Source organism: Leptosomus discolor, chromosome 3, assembly GCF_034619465.1.
Source record: "Leptosomus discolor isolate bLepDis1 chromosome 3, bLepDis1.hap2, whole genome shotgun sequence".
In the NCBI taxonomy this organism is placed as follows: domain Eukaryota; kingdom Metazoa; phylum Chordata; class Aves; order Leptosomiformes; family Leptosomidae; genus Leptosomus; species Leptosomus discolor.
The window spans coordinates 71,167,211-71,183,977 of NC_141393.1; the positions used below are offsets into that span (position 1 = coordinate 71,167,211).

General features: G+C 60.3%; 2 protein-coding genes across 2 annotated transcripts; one reads left to right on the forward strand and one right to left on the reverse strand.

Annotated features, from left to right (window-relative positions):
* Window positions 1–3,128: 3,128 nt before the first annotated feature.
* On the reverse strand, window positions 3,129–6,506 carry FAM78B (family with sequence similarity 78 member B). The gene is made up of 4 exons (XM_086462520.1): window positions 6,151–6,506; window positions 5,799–5,855; window positions 5,212–5,722; window positions 3,129–3,651 (listed from the first exon to the last, which is right to left on the reverse strand). Exons 1-4 carry the CDS (start codon window positions 6,482–6,484, stop codon window positions 3,129–3,131), a joined length of 1,425 nt encoding a protein of 474 aa, XP_086318646.1. The 5' UTR covers window positions 6,485–6,506.
* Window positions 6,507–12,927: 6,421 nt separating this feature from the next.
* Window positions 12,928–16,531, forward strand: LOC104353663 (flavin-containing monooxygenase 5-like). Its single transcript, XM_086462521.1, has 8 exons — window positions 12,928–13,065; window positions 13,284–13,472; window positions 13,555–13,717; window positions 13,961–14,103; window positions 14,501–14,700; window positions 15,058–15,407; window positions 15,774–15,846; window positions 16,094–16,531. The coding sequence occupies exons 1-8, from the start codon at window positions 12,934–12,936 to the stop codon at window positions 16,437–16,439; spliced, it is 1,596 nt and encodes a 531-aa protein (XP_086318647.1). The 5' UTR covers window positions 12,928–12,933; the 3' UTR covers window positions 16,440–16,531.
* Window positions 16,532–16,767: the final 236 nt, after the last annotated feature.

The following is a 16,767-nucleotide window of genomic DNA, read 5'->3' on the forward strand; positions in this document are numbered from 1 at the left end:
CTCACCCGCCGCCTCCCTTCCTCCCTTCCCCTTCGCTTGAGCATGGTGAGCCCCGCACCCGGGCTCCACCGAGCTGGGGCAGACGCTCACCCAAGCATGAACACACACCCTTTGCAAACATGCCAAACACCTGCAAATTTTTGCAAACGTTGCTTGCAAATTTTTTTTGCAAACAATTTTTGCAAACTTTTTTTTTTTTTTTTTTTTTTTTTTTTTAAATGGGGAAATGCCCACGGAGACAACCCACACACCAAAATGAGTTTAAGTGCATTAAATCCAGCCATTGGAGAAGGAGCGGGCACAGAAGGTCGGCAGAAGCCCGGAGGGGGGGAACACAGGCATGGCCCCAGGGCTCAGCCAGAGCCTGCCTGCAGGCTGGGGCAGCCCTGGGAGCTCAGGCACGCTGCTATGGCCAGGCACTGAGCCCAGCCCCGGCACTAGGCGGCACCAAGCACCTCCCTGCGGACGCTGCAGACACACACGGATAGAATTGGTAGCATGCTGCCGCCTCGGTGTCACGGCAGACGATGTGCCGAGGCTCCAGCTAGCCAGCACGTCCCAAAAGACGGCAATGAATCCAACAGTATCCCTGCACCAGCATCCCCGCTCTCCCAGACAGCTGGCACACAACCCCCCGAATGCAGCCCCAGCCCTTCCCCACAGGTTTTGGGGAGCTGGCTTCGCACAGCCTCTCTGGACACAGCATCCTTTCCCAGCAGGGAGCCCGTCTCAGTGCTACCCATTTGTTGGGGAACCCCTTCCTCTGGCTTTTTAGCTCTGATGCTGCCAAAGAGGTTTCTGTCCCACGGGGTCAAAAGCATACATCTGCCTTATTTCAAACCGAAAGGTACTTATCCCTCCTCCTCCCCCAAATGTTAAGGAAAATTGTATTTAAAGTTTCCAACCCTTCTCACGCTTTTTGAGAAACAAAACATCGGTGACAGCAAAGGCTGCCATCAGTCCTGTACCAGGAGAAAACCACAGGCAGAGTCTCACAAGAGCAGGACATCTTCCCACACCAGTAGAAGTTTTGCTCCAGAAAACACAGCAAACCAAAGCTCAGAGTCCCCTCTCCCTCCAAAACCTTCCCACCGCAAGGCTGCAGCTCCCAGTGAAACCCAAGACATAGGCACCAAAAGCAGCGGGGTCCCAGCCCGCCGCAAGGACCCCTCCCCCGTCACGGGGAAGTGTGTGTTGAGGCATCAAAATGCAACACTCCCAAAGGAAAAAATAAATAAAGAATTGAATCAGCAGCAAAAGCTACCGAGAATAATAAGTAGCACAGGGATTTTTGGTCTAAAACGCCTGGGGAGCCCCTCTGCCAGCGGGAACCAGGGTGCACATCCTGCCCTGGAAAAGCACAAACCATGGCTGAAGCTTTGCAGCAGCTCGGCCACGCTCTGCGGAGCGATGCCACGAGAACGGGCCGGCACATCAGAGGGAGCAAAGCAGCGCCAGGCTGGGCGTCCCCAGGCTGAGAGCAGCGCTGACAATACCGCAGGAAAGGCTTTGCACAGAAGTGCCAAGCACGGCGACCCTCCCCAGGCCCTCCTGGCAGTGGGACAGAAGATGGGACCCTCCCAGCAGGAACTACTCGCACCCCCAGGGCAGCGCAAACCTCCCGTGGTGCGAAGGCAGGGCCGTGAGCCGGAGGAGCCCCAGGGCTTGTGCTGGGGAGGTGGATGGAGCGGAGAAAGCAGGGAAAGTCGTAACCATCTGCCCAGTAGCGACGAGGCACCCGGGGCATTGGCAGGGCAGCCCCGGCTTACACCTCTGCTGCATGTCCAGGGTGAGATATTGGGAACTGCAGGTCGCAGCCCACAGCACTGCACTGCCCTGTGGACCAGACAATGCCCGCCACCCAGGCAGCCAGGGGCGAGGAGAAAGGCAAATAAAACCCCGTTACCCCTCAAGCGTCTGCAGCAGCAGGAGGCAGCGCCCAGGCAGCACGCTCACCTCCTTCCCAGGCAACCCCAGGCCTGCTCTGCACAGCCTCTGCTCGCATCCCTGCCTCCAACCCACGGAGAGGAGACCCCCATCCCTGCAGAGCCTGGGGACTTACCGCAAGGCACACCATCCCCTCCACCAGTGTTCCTGCCAGGAGCCACCCTGCTCTGTGGGAGGCTGAGGAGGAGGAGGGTCTCCACGTGAGCCGGCATTTGCGTAGAAAATGAGCAAGCACCCAACTTCTTGCAAGGGACTTGGGTCTGCAGTGAAGCATGCGAGTCCCAGGGTACCTGCAAGCCGGTTTGGGTACCCCAACACACACAGCGAGCACCCGGGCTGGGTGAATGGGCACCACCCCCGATTTCTCACTGGGCTGAGAATCAAGTTTCCTTCTGTAGGAGAAGGGTCAGCAGGACTTGGAGCTGGGGGCGGGGAGGGGGGAGAGTGGAGAAACTTCAAATATTTAGTGCACCTTAAACCAAAAAGACATCTAACCTGCCCTTAGACCTCACTCCAAGACAAAAAAGAGCTATGGCGTCTCCTACACTCACAACTACTCCAAACACACCCAGACGCATGCAAAACGTGTCCCGCTTCCCCTCGCTGCGGAAAACCCCTCCCGGGCAGCGGCGCCAGCCTCCCGCTCAGCGCCCCGGCACGGCCACCTTCCACTCCGCTCCCGGGCCCTCCCGCCCAGTCCCAGTGGGCAGGGCAAGGGGCCGATTATCGATCCGAAATGCATAGGTATAGACACCGCGGGAACACCTGCGCCCCGGCGGGAAGGGTCGCAGCAGGAGCCCTCCACGTCCGGCAGGCGTGGTCTCCACTTCTACCTCCAGCTGGGTGGAAAGCAGCATTTGCCACAGGCACGGTTCGATCATGCTCATGCTCCTTGCATTGCCCTGCAAGGAAAGATGAGTCGTTTAGGTCAGACAGCCTCTTTGCCAGCTGCAAGCCCCCAGAAGTACTCGATTCTGCTTCTGGGAAATCCTCCAGCTCAGTGATCCCTCTTCCGCACCCCCGTGCCAGCCAGGCTCTCTTTCTGACTAAGGAGGAGCCGCATTTCCAACCACGGCTACAAAGGCAAGAGAACCCAAAAGGTCTGCTTTGGCTCACAAACCCCGTTCGTTTGCAGCAGGCTGACAGCACCCAGGTCCTCACACGCGCGCGCCGGCGCTGCTCTACTTGGGAGGTATCACGACTATAGGCTGTCCTCGCTTGGGTCTCCACATGAGGACTTGGGCATCGTTGGCATTGGGTTTCACTAGTGCGTTGGGTGGGATGGGCTCCATCCTGCTGAGGATCCGGGGTTGCTCCTGCTGAGTCCTTCCCACCAGCCGTGCCCGCTGCCCCAGCAGCTGCATGGGATCAACCTCAATGTCCACTCGCATCCTCCACTTTATAGTCTGCAAGATGATCTTTTCCTTGGTGGTGGTGTTCATGGCCACCAGCCACGTGGTAAAGCTCTGGTCCCTTTTAATCCTGGTCAGCAGCGGCACGTTACTGTTGCTCACAGGGACAGCCCACGTCACGCTGGGGTAGAAATTGTCATTCATGCTCACCGAAAACCTGGAGATCTTGTTAGTTGGCCCGACCAGGGTCACAGTTTCTGTGGTGTTTCCGTACCAGGGGTAGCTCACACCATCCGAATCGCTGATGGCTTTTACTCTTCCTTCTCGCAGGTCGGGCAGCTCCCAGCTTGACCTAGTGAATGGGAAGAAAAAGACCAGGTTAGGAGGGAAATGGCAGCAACAACACCTAGCGAGGAATGGGGAGGCAAGCAGAATGGGGACCCTCTCCCTGCCTGCAGTAAGCTCTCAAGAACCTCCTTCAAGAACAAATTTGGCTTCAGTTCCTTCACTGAGTCCCTCACGGCCAGCTGAAGCCTTTACTCTGCCAGCACAACACTATTTTAATTAACCTGCAATCAAACCAACTGGGCCAAAACTCATTGCTGAGTCTCTCTGGGGTCACCCTCACTCCTTAGTCAGCTCCTGCGCTGGAGGAGAACAGCCTTCCCCATCCATGAGCAGCACTGCAACCATGGCACTGGCCAAGCCAGTCAGCAGCCCCTTCCTGCAATAAAAGTCTGCAATTTTTATGCCTCTAAATACAGGCGCCTGCAGAGAGACACGTACAATAATTAAACACCACAATTACGCCTGCCACTGATGCAATGAAATCCCTGCAATATGGCTGGGGGAGAAATTCCAGCCCAAATCTTGGCTGCCGACCACATTAGCAGCACCGTGCGGGTACGGCAAGGGAGATGATCGCCACGTGGCAATCACACGTGGGAGCTTTGGTGAAACCTCCCACTGAGTCCAGGCTCTGGCTTCAAATGCATCTGGGCTGCCAGCGGCAGGGTATGCACAGCCACCATCCCCCTTACAAGTGACGACCTCCACTCACTCCAACGTCCCCAAGTGCTCCGGTGCCACGTGCAGGTGAATCTGCCATGACGCAAGGATGCGGGCAGGCAGCACGAGGACCCGCTGCTCCCCCTGTGCCTGTATATGCCGCCCTGCCTGCCACCCCATGCCAGCAGCCCACAGCACCAGCAGCGTGAGCCCACTGGTGAGCTGCAGAATGGACCCCTCCAGCCATCTCCAGCCCCCTCTTGCATCACCCCTTTCAAACGGCAGAAGACACAGCGACAGAGCCAGCAATTCTGCCCCTCAGTGTCCCCGAGTCACCCTCACATGCGGCCTTGGGAAAGGCTGGTTTCCAGCAGCCATTTCGGCCGAGCACTGCAAAGCTTCTCCCTTTTAACACAAGCCAAGGGGACAACTCCCCCCAGCACTGCCCGTGCTCACGACCCGGCCGCGGAAGAAACGCTACACGGTACCCGCAAAGCCCTCGAATGAGTGAGGCCACACGGCGGGTACCAGAGCCGGCTGTAGGCCGAGAGGAGCAGGCGCTGCCCGGGCCAGGGTACTGCAGGGTCGGCTCCGAAGGGCGCGAGGACGGTGCCGGGAGTGGGCGCTGGGTGAAGGTGACGCCCATGCGCGGCGGTGGGTGCAGGGGTGGGGCAGGGGTGCAACGCGGGGTGCCTGGGGCTGCAGCGCCCGGGTGGCAGTGAGCCGGGCGGATGCCCACGCCAGGTGCTGGGGTGCCCAGGCTGTACCCTGCCCGGTGCCCACCGCAGGGCTTCCGCACCCCCATCCCCACTCCCGCCTCAGTGCAGCCGGGGTGCCGTGCCCGGTGCCGGGTGCCGTCCCCCCACCCCGGCGCGGGCGCGGCGGTGCCGGTGGCGGTGCTCACACGCCGAGGTCGCTGTAGGTGTTGTAGAACTCCATGTGGTTGCAGGCCTGGATCCAGCCCACCACCCAGGTGTGCCGCCGGGCGATGGGCGGCATGAGGACGCGGGCCGAGGCGCGGAAGTAGGGCGTGCGGTACCGCAGCACCACCGGCGAGCTCTCCTCGATGGCGGTGGCCGCCGGCTCGATGGTGGCCGACACGTCCGACACCACGATCTGCTCCCGACGCACCCGCGCCTTGCAGGCCACGCTCTGCAGGCACCCCATCGCCGCCGCCGCCGCCGAGCCGTCGTCACCCGCCGCCGCCGAGCCGCGGGGCCGGGGGGGGGGCCCGTCGCCCCGCCGCCGCCCGCCCGCCGCGCATCGCCGCCCGCGCACCGGCGCCCGCACCGGCGCCGGCAGGGCGAAGGGGCCGCCGCCGCGCCTCTTGCGGCCCTCGCCGGCTGCCGTACGCCGGCCGGGGCGGGCACGTGCGCGGCGGGAGGGCGGGGGGGGGCGGGGAGGGAGGCGGGGCGCTCCCACGGATCCCCGCCCCGGGGAGCGGCGGGAGCCTCCGCTCCGCCAGGGGGCGCCGCAGCCTCGCCCCGGGGCGCCGTGGCTCCACGGCAACGGGCCGCGGAAGAGGAAGCGGGGCCGCGCCGGGGCCGCCTGGTAGCGGGGGACGGGGTGGGACGTCCGACACCCGAGGGCGTCCTTTGGGGGGGAAAGGGTGTCCCGGGGACACACCGGGAAGGGGGAACCTGGGCCCCGGCGGTGCGGTAGCGGTAGGCGGGGGTGCCGGGCAGGGGGCGGGGGCAGGCCTGGGGCCGGTAGCGGCTTGCGGGGACGGGGAGAAGCAGGCCCGCGCAGGAGGTGACAGGGGGGGTCCTGGGCGGCTCGCCGGCGTGCCAGTGCCAGAGCAGGCCTGACAGCCGGTGACCGACCCCCGCCTGTCCCAGGCCACCTCCTGCCGCCATGCCGAGCCCCCGGAGCAGCCGTGAGCGACGCGCCGGCGGCAGCAGCAGCCGCCTGGAGTTCCTGTCCCTCGTCAGCCAGCGCAGCCCCGGCGCCCCGGACAGCCCGTCGCGCCGCAAGGAGTCGGGCGGCTCCACGGCGGCCCCGCTGCCCGAGGAGGACTGCATGAAGCTGAACCCCTCCTTCCTGGGCATCGCCCTCCGCTCCCTGCTCGCCATCGACCTCTGGGCCTCCAAGCGCCTGGGCGTCTGCGCTGGAGAGGACTCGGCCTGGGGCAGCGCGCGGCCCCTCATGAAGGTCATCGAGGTTTCGGGGCACGGCATCCCCTGGCTGCTCGGCACTTTCTGCGGGCTCTGCCAGAGCGACAGCTCAGCGGCCAGGGAAGTGCTGCTCAACCTGCTCTTCGGTGAGGCTAGGGGCTCACCAAAGGGCTCTGCAGGCCAGGGCTGGCTGGAGCCGAGGGGGGGGGGAGGATGGGATCTGAAAGACGGGGCAGAGCTGAGTCAACCTCAGCCTCCTGCAGCCCCGAGGGAGCCAGCTGATTTTGACTAACTGGTGCAGGGTCATCTGGGGTGCTTGGGAGCAGAGTCAGTAACGCTGCAGCTGGAGGGTGTGGTGGCATGGGTATGGCTCACCCTTTGCAGCTCTGAGCATGCACTGTGACACTCCCGACAGATAAACTGCTTCTGTAGTTGCGCAGAACTTTCAGGGAGATGAACCGTCTTTCAGCTGTTCGGCTTATCACAACATGTTATTCCATGTGCAGCTGCCTGGCGTTGCAACACCAGCCCATTCCCTGAAAAGCTGGTCTGGCCCACAAGACACCTGCACCCTTGGGCTCTCTGCAGGCAGTACCTGCATGGATTGATCCGTATCAGCCAGTGAGGAAACTCAGTTTAAAGCATGCATTTTAACCTTGTGTGGTGTAATATTCCCCCCCTCCCCCAGCATCCTGTCCTATTAGCTATACTTGGATTCTGCATTTTTTGCTGGTCTAGAAACTGTAGTAGCTCCAGAGCAACAGACCTTTTCAGGTTCCTAGTTCTTACTCTTTTATTAAGTTGCAAATAATTGGTATCACACACTTAGCATTTGAATTGAAATTTGCTTGGTGGGAAACATACAGTTTAGTGCATCTTTTTCATGTAGCAGCACATGGTTAAATTACAGTCCCAGGACAGTCCCAGGACCTGGAGGCCTCCAACCTAGCCTCTGCTCCAAGGAGGTCTGTCCCAGCACAAGGGCCTTGTCCAGCCCTCGATGCTGTGGGCCAGAGCCACCCACTTCTCTGGGACCCTGTCCCAGGGTTGCAGCACTTGTGTGTGGAAGGATTGTTCTTTAATGTTGAAGCTAAATCTCCCAAACCGTATGTAAAAAGAGAAAAAGCAATTGAACTAGGTTTACATGTGAAAAAAAATATTTGTTCTTAAATGATTAACCAAAGGGAACAAACTGAAGAGAACGAACTCAGAGATTTGGTGTCCAGGAACAAGCCTTAGGACAAGCGGAAGTCAGTCTTTCACAAGACTTGGAAGAAGTAGCCCTGGCTGTGAGCGCTGCACTAGCTGAGCAGACAGGGATGGAGAAAGCACCATCTGTCCTGCGTGAGAAGCTGTTCTTGACAGATACTGGCTGAACACTTCTCACAGGTGCTTCGCCTCTGGCTTCTGCCACAACAGCCTTTAGCTTTCTGGGAGCAAGCCACTATTATTTAAATCATCCTTTATTCAGCTCTTGAGAACCAAAGTGTGGTTAACTTTCTGGCATTAATCCCCCAGCAGCAGGGAGAGGCCAGACTGCAGGAGCCCTGGCATCACACAAACTCACAGCCCCTCACACTGAGCTGTGGCTGAAGTGGGTTGATCTTTAACCCAGGTCAGTTTGACCAGCCAGGAGGGTAAGCGAAGCAGTGCTCAGTCAGCACAGGCTGTCAGAAAGGGGGTTGTGGGGCATATTAAGCCCCCTGTCGCCTTCAGATTAAGTCAGTTTGAGCCCTGAGTCACGGTGAGATCAGATTTTGCACAAAGCAAATCCCTTGGGTGCAAGCTGGGCAGAGCCCTGTTGTTGTCTGTGGCAGGCAGAGGGTTTGGTGTTGCACGACGGCTGCGTGCAGCAAGAGCAGAGACTGAAGATGTGATCGTGCTGCAGAAGGCCAAGCACTGCACGAGTGCCATGCTTCCCCTACCTGGGTATTGTAGCCATGGGAAGTACCGCCTTCTCTTAGCAGGTTTTGGTAGCCAAGGGCTTTCTTCTTAACTAATGGCTTTGCTTTGATTCTTGCCTTGTTTTCCATGAAGGGCGGGGTGGGGGGGGAATAAAAAAGCCCCAGACCCAAACCTTGCTCACTGACTGTTACTGTCTCCTAGCATTGCTGCTGGATCTCGTGCTGGTGGCAGTGGTGAAAGGGCTCGTGAAGCGGCGGCGGCCGACACACAACAAGATGGACATGTTCGTCACCATCTCGGTGGACAAGTACTCCTTCCCGTCCGGCCATGCCACCAGAGCCGCCCTGGTCTGCCGCTTCATTCTGCGCCACCTTGTGCTTGCCGTCCCGCTGCGGGTCCTCGTGGTGCTCTGGGCTCTCATCGTCAGCATCTCCAGGGTCATGCTGGGCAGGCACAACATGACGGACGTGCTCTTTGGTTTGCTGCTGGGCTACGCGCTGTACAGCGTGGTGGAGTACTGCTGGCTGTCCCCACTCAGCGCCCCGGCCCTCTTCGCGCTCTGGAGCCATTGACGGCTGGATCCCTTCCAAAGGAAAAGACGTGCACCTGGTTTTCTAAGCACGCACAGGGAAGGGGTCCTAGGACTTGAACTCATATCTTAGACTCCATCTATCCAGCCAAGACTTCAACACTAGCGGTGCTGCAGGTTCCTGGGCCTGCACTTAGACGTTTGGTGCTGTCTTGCCCTCCTGATGAGCTGTCAGGCAGGGTGTGCACTGGCCAAGCAGCTGCACTGACTGTTCTCCCATGGAAAAACCAGTCCCTGCAGAGCCCTGGAGAGGGCTTGGCACATTCATCTGGCAGCTCACTGCTGATACTGTGAATCTACATGCTCTTGCTGGGCACCTGCTCGTTAGCCCATGGTGTATGTGGTAGCTGTGGCTTTGCAGAGATGTCTCTGCCATCACCTGTGTATCTGTAGGCTGTAAATACACTGTGTTGCTGTCACGAGCATGCCCTGCACAGTCTGCTCCATAATGTCTGCCTGGAGGGAACTCACTGGGGTCCGTCCTCAGGTTTATAGAGCTTCACCTTCCTAAGCACTGCATCTCTTCCCTGTTGCTTAAGTTCTGGCCTCAGTGCAGTACTTAAATTGAGAGCAATGAGAACACAGATACCTGGCTCCCAGTGCCATGGGGAAAGGATAGTGCAACCAAGAGTTCATCCATGCCTTCTCCAAGACAGCAGGTAACAGGGGAAGCAGCTCCCAGCAGCAGCCTGCTCCTGCAGCCCTTGTGCAGAGCTTCACAGCTCCTTTTCCCGTCCACAGGATTTTCAGTCTCCCAGGGGGTACAGTGCATTCACAGCAATTCCCATTTGTCAGCATGTTACCAGTGCTGCTGACAGTGCACCGCAGAGCAAGCCCCTTCCCCATAGCCCAGCAGCCAGCAATAGACCCTCACCCAGGCTGCTGAGCAGCCTCAGGAGCCGAGCCTCACCTCCACCTCCTGCAGCAAGAAGTCCTGGCTCTGCCAACCGCCACCACCAGCTCCCTGGGCTCCAGGCAGGCTGGCTTTCCTACCCTGGCACCATCAGTCCTGACAGCCTGCTTTTCAGAGAGGACTGCTTGTCCTTGGCAGGAGAGGACCGTGAAGAGTCTCTGTAATGAGTTGGGGCTGAGATTGAGCCAGAGAAGCACAGAATCCACATCAACAGGGACTATAGTCAGGCAGGGGGTAAGGGCTCTGGACTGAGCTTAAATAGTGCTCCCAGCATGTGGGTGGGGGTGATTGGGACGAGGTGAGGCTGTAATGGTGCCCTGAGGCCCCGGAAAAGATGGATTAAGTTGTATTAAAACTAGGCAGTGTTTCAGTGTGCTGTTCTTCCGGGTGAAGTGTGCAGGAGCAGCCTGAGGGCCGCTGGTGCAAGCACCCCATCTCTGTATGTCACCCACCATCAGTTATACAGGGGCTGAAATGAAACTTCTTGACATGACAGGGTTCCCCCAGAGCTGAGCACTGACTCACTGGCACAGTCAGCCAGTGAAGGTACCAGCTGTAGGTTTGCACTCCAGTGACCAAAAAAACCTCATCCCCTGGGTTGCGCTGCATGCCTGGCAGCTGGCTGGGCCAGTCTGGCCTGTGCACTGCAGCACTCAGCCACCCACACCAGCCGTCCCACCCCAAGGCAGAGACAAGCTTTGCAAGATCACGGGCACGCAGCATGCTCCATTGTCGTCAGGGTTTGGGGTGTTCAGGGCTGTGCCAAAACATCTTAGCCCTACTTCCCAAACATGGGGATGCTTTTCGTCCAAATGGTTCTTTGCAGCCATTGGGGTCTTGTCTCCAGGCCACAGAGGAGCACAGCAGCAACTCTGTGCCTCTGTGGCTTGTTCCTGCGTGCACATCTGTGGAAAAAGTCACTTCCAGCTCACTTGCAGGACCCTCCACGAGCTGCTTGGTGTCACCTGCCATCACCAGTGTACAGCCCTACTGGGTCACAGACTATCTCACCGCCCTAGTACCTCTGCTCTGCTTCTCCCCACCTCCACCAGCGAGACCTTTGGACTCCTCTTGTGCTTGTCACTTTTCACTGCTCCTCCAAGCATAGGTGTCAGCCCGCTGATAGGAAGGAGGAGACTGGTGCTTTCTGCTCAGCTTGTCCCGTGGCACCTCTGCTCGCTGCAGAAGCCCTGAGCAGACGTGTCTGCATGCGCTGCCCACCACACTGTACATCCTGGGTGCTTGCCAGACATGAGGGACCGTGGCTTTCCTGCAAACATCAGCAACCTGGTCTTGACCAAAATGCCGTGGCTCGACCCTGGTGCACTCTCGTGGTCCCCTGTGCATGATGACGTGGTTCGGCCAGGCCACGAGCCCAAACATAACGGGGACAAAGTCCAGGGCCACACAGCCTCTTGTAGCTGCCAAGGGAGAAGGGCAAATTCGAAGGCAACCTGCACGGAGGTTTCATAGCACGGCCGTGGGGTTGAGAGCTGGAAATCCCCTGTACCTGTCGCCCTTGGGCAGTCCTTACAGAGCTTTCAAAAGAGCCAGAAGGCAACCAAAAGTGGAGCGGGGAGGGTAGGACTGCCAGTGCTGCCTCCTCGCCATCCCCGTGCTGATCCCCTTGCCTGGTAAGAGACATTTTTGATGCTTTTTGACAGGCAGGCACAGAGTGTGGGTTGACAGCTCGGTGCCTCTGCCCCGGGCAGAGATCAGCCCTTGCCAGCCGCGAGGGACAGAAAGAGCTTTATTATACATACTGCAAACATCCTATGAGTTTTAGAAGGTTAAAACCATTTCAGCTGCAGAGCTCAGACCCTCCGCAGCCCTGTGCCTTGCAAAGCTCTGGGGCAAAGCTCCCCAGAAACAGGAGAGCAAATTTCCCCTGCAGCCCTCAGGGGCTGTCCGGCTGTGAGTGTGCCAGGAGCCAGTGGTGTGCTCCCGAGCCACCTGGTCTGTGCCTCCTGCTGCTGGGGAGAGCCTTTTCCTAACTGATCCCACCACCCTGGCACCAGCAACACACCGGGAGCCAGCGCGGTGCTCCTCGCACCAGCGTCCCCCTGGCCCCGGGGACTCCAATGGCCCAGGAGCAAGCTGCGGCTCTGGGGACGCTGTGCCAACATGCCCAGCCCAGGGGCACAGGGAATGTCGGGGATGCGGTGCCAGGTGCTACCGGAGCAGCCGGAGCTGTATGTGCCCCCAGGTATGCGCATAAGCAGGACTGGGCTAATCCTGATAATCCCAGAGGCAAAAGTTCAGGGCGCTGTTTGTTTACTCGGCATGCTGCCACGGGGATGGGCTGTGTCCCTACACGGGTGTTCCTGACAAGGCGCCTGGGCCAGCTCCTCTCCCCACCGACAAGGCGCCTGGGCCAGCTCCTCTCCCCACCGTCTGAGGCTGTGGCAAGACCCGCTGGCGGAAAAGCCAAGCAGATGGCTGGGAGCCAGCTGGGCGCTGGCTTCCTCTCCCCGGCCTGGTGGGAGGAGTGACGGAGGCCCCGCTCACCACCACTGCGCACAATAAGGCCAGGCCACCGTCCGGCGTCACGGGTCAGGGCGACATCGCAGAGACCCTCGCGCGGCTCCTCGCCTGCCGCCGGCCTTCCCTGGGCTGCAGCTCCCACGGCCGCAGGTCGGTTGAGGGCCTCCCTGCGGGCTGGGGGCTCGCAGCGGGCGCTGGGGCGGTGCGAAGGGCACCCCCGCAGGGAAGGGAGATGGCAAAGGGTGGGCGGAAGGGCCTTCGCCCGCATGGGAGGGAGCCACCGGGCCCCGCGGCAGGGTAGGGCACACTGGCACACCTCTGTTGCCAGGACATGGCGTGGGTGGGGAGATTTCGAGGCTCCCTGGCACTCGGTAGCATTTCTCCCCATGGCATCCAGAGGCCACACCGCGATGGTGCAAAACCCCAGCGTTGGCCAGGTACCTGTCGGGGAGAGGGGAATAGCAGTTGCCTCACAACCCCAAACAAACTCAGGGAGGGCTGCCTCTCGGCTTGGGACCTCTTTGGTGCACAGGGCCATGATTTTACACAGCTGCAGCCGTCGCCCCTCAGCCCTGCTCTCTGGCACTGTCCCCAGGCAGAGACCCAGTGGTGGAGGGCAGCATGGTGAAGAGGGTGGCTATCATCGGAGGGGGCAGCAGTGGACTGTGTGCCATCAAAGCCTGCCTCCAAGAGGGGCTGGAGCCCATCTGCTTCGAGAGGACTGGGGACATCGGAGGACTTTGGAGGTTTGAGGTAAACCCCACCGGCCACGTGTCCTGCTGGGGGTCAGCACTGTGGCAGACAAGGATCAGTGGCGGCTGGTGGGGTGGCATGCAGCCGGCCATGGCAGGGTCCTGGGGGTGAGGTTGAGGGGCAGGGGCTCCACACAAAGGTGAACCACCACATCAGCCCCAGCCATCTGTCCCCGTCACTGCCCCTGGCCAGTGCCAAGCCGTGCCCCGCTCCCGCAGGAGTGCCCTGAGGAGGGCCGCGCCAGCATCTACCGCTCTGTCATCATCAACACCTCCAAAGAGATGATGTGCTTCAGCGACTTCCCCATCCCAGAGGACTTCCCCAACTACATGCACAACTCCAAGATCATGGAGTATTTCCGCATGTACGCCCAGCACTTCGACCTGCTCCGCCACATCCGCTTCAGGGTGAGTACGGGGGGACCCGGGGGGCAGCAGCAGCGGGGCTGGGGGGCACAGGGTGCCTGACGCCCGCTCCCCCTGCACCCAGACCAGCGTGTGCCACGTGGCCAAGCGTCCCGACTTTGCCACCACGGGCCAGTGGGAGGTGGTGACTGAGAGCGAGGGGAAGCAGGAGGCGGCCGTCTTCGATGCTGTGCTGGTGTGCACTGGGCACCACAGTGAAGCGCACCTCCCGCTGAGCACTTTCCCAGGTACCACCCTGCACCCCAGCATGAGGACAGACCCCAGAAACTTTGGTTGTGGCAGTCCCTATTCTCCCTGCTCCTCTTCCTCCTGGCCCCAGCATTTCCCTGCCTTGCTTTGGCTCCAAGATCTCTCCCATGCTCACCAGGAGTGGTCTGGCTGGGCCAGCGAGCGTTCCCACTTCAGTTTTTGGGAAGGCCACCCTTCAGCCCAGTGCCAGGAAGCCAAGTGTCCCTCCTCCCTGCCCACAGGAATCGAGAAGTTCAAGGGCCGCTACCTCCACAGCCGAGACTACAAGGACGCTCAGGATTTCACGGACAAGAATGTCGTTGTCATCGGGATTGGGAATTCGGGGTCAGACCTGGCCGTGGAGATCAGCCAAACAGCCAAGCAGGTGAGCTGCGTCCCAGGGGCAGGGAAGCCCCCCACGTGACACTGCCAGCTCCACGAGGACACTAGGACCAAGGTGTTGATCCATCCCAGCACTCGTTGCTTTTGGCACTGCCAGCACCCACCAATCCCAGCTGCCAGGCAGTGGTGGCAGTTGAGACTTGATCCCATATGGATACCCCAGTTTCCATTCCTGAGCCCTGGGCTGGGGCTGCCCCTGCGCTTCTTCTCTACCTCTGTCTGCGAGGCACCAACCGCTGGCTCTCTCTGCCCTCCGGGTATTCACCCAGTGCTTAGGCAGCACGAAGAGGAGCAATCCTGGGGCAAGGATGTGTCCTCCCCAGGGCAGCCCCCCAGGACCATCACAACCTTCAGGAGGTGATGCTTACTTCCTTGCCCAGGTCTTCCTCAGCACCCGCCGGGGCGCATGGGTCTTCAACCGCGTCGGAGATCAGGGCTACCCCATTGACATCGTCTTCACCACCCGCGTGAAGACATTCCTGCAGAAGCTGCTGAGCCCAAACGTGGTGAGCAACCTCACGGAGAAGCAGCTGAACGCCAGGTTCGACCACTCGCACTACGGCCTGAAGCCAAAGCACAGGTGCCAGCAAATGCTCCCCCTGCCCAGGAGGGACACTCTGCCTCCCAAACGTCCAGCCCTGCTTGGCCATTTCCACGCTCCCTGTGCCCAGGCTGGGGCCAAGGCGCCAGCACTGGAAACTCAGTTAATAGCTGTGTTGTGCCCAGGCAACGCTTGAGGGAGACACCGCTGCCCCTTCCAGTGACCCTTGGTGGCACCAGTGCAGTGGCAGTTGCCAAGCATCCCTAGGGGACCACCCCCACTAGCGATGAGCATCCCTGGGGATGAGCATCCCCAGAGCAGGGAGCAGTGGCTGGAGCGAGACACAGAGCAGAGACACCCCACCCCAGCAACCTGATGGCTCCTTGTACCTTACAGGGTCTTTGACCAACACCCAACTGTCAACGACGACCTGCCCAACCGCATCATTTCAGGCAGGGTGCGGGTGAAGCCGAACATCCAGGAGTTCACGGAGACGGCTGCCATCTTTGAGGACGGCACCAGGGAAGATATCGACGCTGTGGTCTTTGCCACAGGCTACAGCTTCTCCTTCCCCTTCCTCGAGGGCTGCGTGAAGGTGGTGGAGAACCAGATCCCCCTCTACAAATTCATGTTCCCCCCTGACCTGGAGAAGCCAACGTTGGCTTTCATTGGCCTCATCCAGCCCCTGGGTGCCATCATGCCCATCTCCGAGCTCCAGTGTCGCTGGGCCACCCGTGTCTTCAAGGGTAAGCAAGGCAAACCTCCCCTGTGGCTGCAGCCTGAGCCTGCACCTCCAAAACCAGGGCAAATGGTGTTCAGCCATGTCTGGGAGGCAGCAGCTGACTGTGCCATCCTGGCTGTGGGAGATGACATGGCTGCCTTGCAGCCATTGTGTTGAGCTGGGTTTTTGCCTGAGCAGCACAGGGACATCCACACCCTGAGCCCCATGGGCTGCTCCGTCCCATCCCGAGGACCTTGGACATGCGTCGGGTGCCATACCACCCTCCACGGTGGTGCCGGCAGGGGCACAGCACCCAGGCAAGGGCAGCACCACAGTGGCCGCTGTTGCCAGTGGGGTGCAGCACTCCCATGCTGTGGCTCATCCTCTCTAGGGCTGAACAAGCTGCCCGCACGGTACGACATGGAGGCTGACATCGAGCAGAAGAGAGCAGCGATGGCAAAGCGGTAAGAATCCCCCAGGAACGGGGAGGGGGCCAGTTTGGGACGGCTGTTTGTTTGTGGGCACCCGTCCTGTCCCGTGGCTGCATCCCAGCACTTTTGGCTGTGCCAACAGACAGCAGGAATGTGCTTGGCCATGCTACCCCCACCTCGCTGATCCTTCTCAATGGCAGTCCATCCAATACTGCCTTGCCAGCACGCAGGGTATCTGCCATCTCTGCGGCCAGCACCTGCCTGCCCTCCCTGCCCACAGGTACGTGAGGAGCCGGCGGCACACCATCCAGGTGGATTACATCCCCTACATGGATGAACTCGCCTGCCAGGTGGGGGTCAAGCCCAACCTGCTCACTCTCTTCCTCACCGACCCCAAGCTGGCGCTGGAAGTGGCCTTTGGGCCCTGCACACCGTACCAGTACCGTCTGCGGGGCCCGGGCAAATGGGCAGATGCCAGGGAGGCCATCCTCACCCAGCGGCAGCGCATCCTCAAGCCCCTGCAGACGCGACACGTGGAGAAGCAAGCATCAGCCTCTGCCATGCCCCTCATCTTCAAGCTGGTTGGGGCTGTGGCCATCCTCGCTGTCATTTTTGCTTACGTGTAGGGAAGGAAGGCTTTGCAATACGCCAGGGGGGCTGGCTGGCCACCCCCTGCCCCGCGGCAGCCTGTGCACCCCCAGTGCTGGCAGGAGCTCTCCTCCTGCCTGGTGCGGTCCCTCTGCGGCCACACCTTGAGCTCGAGCTGCACAGAGCCTCCCTGGCTGCCCAAAGAACACCTCAGCGCCCACTCTGTGCCTCCCGCTGGGAAACCACTGACAGGGACAGAGGACAAAACCTGCCCACATGCAGGGTAAAATCCAGTCCCTCTCAGCCAGTGCTTTCGACCCAGCAGGGACACGCCAGGCTTTTCTGTCACCCAGCCGTGCTACCATG

What these genes read in the sequence shown, in the direction of transcription:
- FAM78B (XM_086462520.1), bottom strand. Translation starts at nt 6,484, where the DNA reads ATGCCGTGCCCCGAAACCTCGATGACCTTCATGAGGGGCCGCGCGCTG. An exon ending in GCTCGGCATGGCGGCAGGAG is followed by an intron (nt 5,856 to 6,150) that starts GTGGCCTGGGAC and finishes CCCCGCTACCAG; the next exon opens with GCGGCCCCGGCGCGGCCCCG. An exon ending in ACCTACAGCGACCTCGGCGT is followed by an intron (nt 3,652 to 5,211) that starts GTGAGCACCGCC and finishes CCCATTCACTAG; the next exon opens with GTCAAGCTGGGAGCTGCCCG.
- LOC104353663 (XM_086462521.1), top strand. Translation starts at nt 12,934, where the DNA reads ATGGTGAAGAGGGTGGCTATCATCGGAGGGGGCAGCAGTGGACTGTGT. An exon ending in GAGGACTTTGGAGGTTTGAG is followed by an intron (nt 13,066 to 13,283) that starts GTAAACCCCACC and finishes CCGCTCCCGCAG; the next exon opens with GAGTGCCCTGAGGAGGGCCG. An exon ending in CCCGCTGAGCACTTTCCCAG is followed by an intron (nt 13,718 to 13,960) that starts GTACCACCCTGC and finishes CCCTGCCCACAG; the next exon opens with GAATCGAGAAGTTCAAGGGC.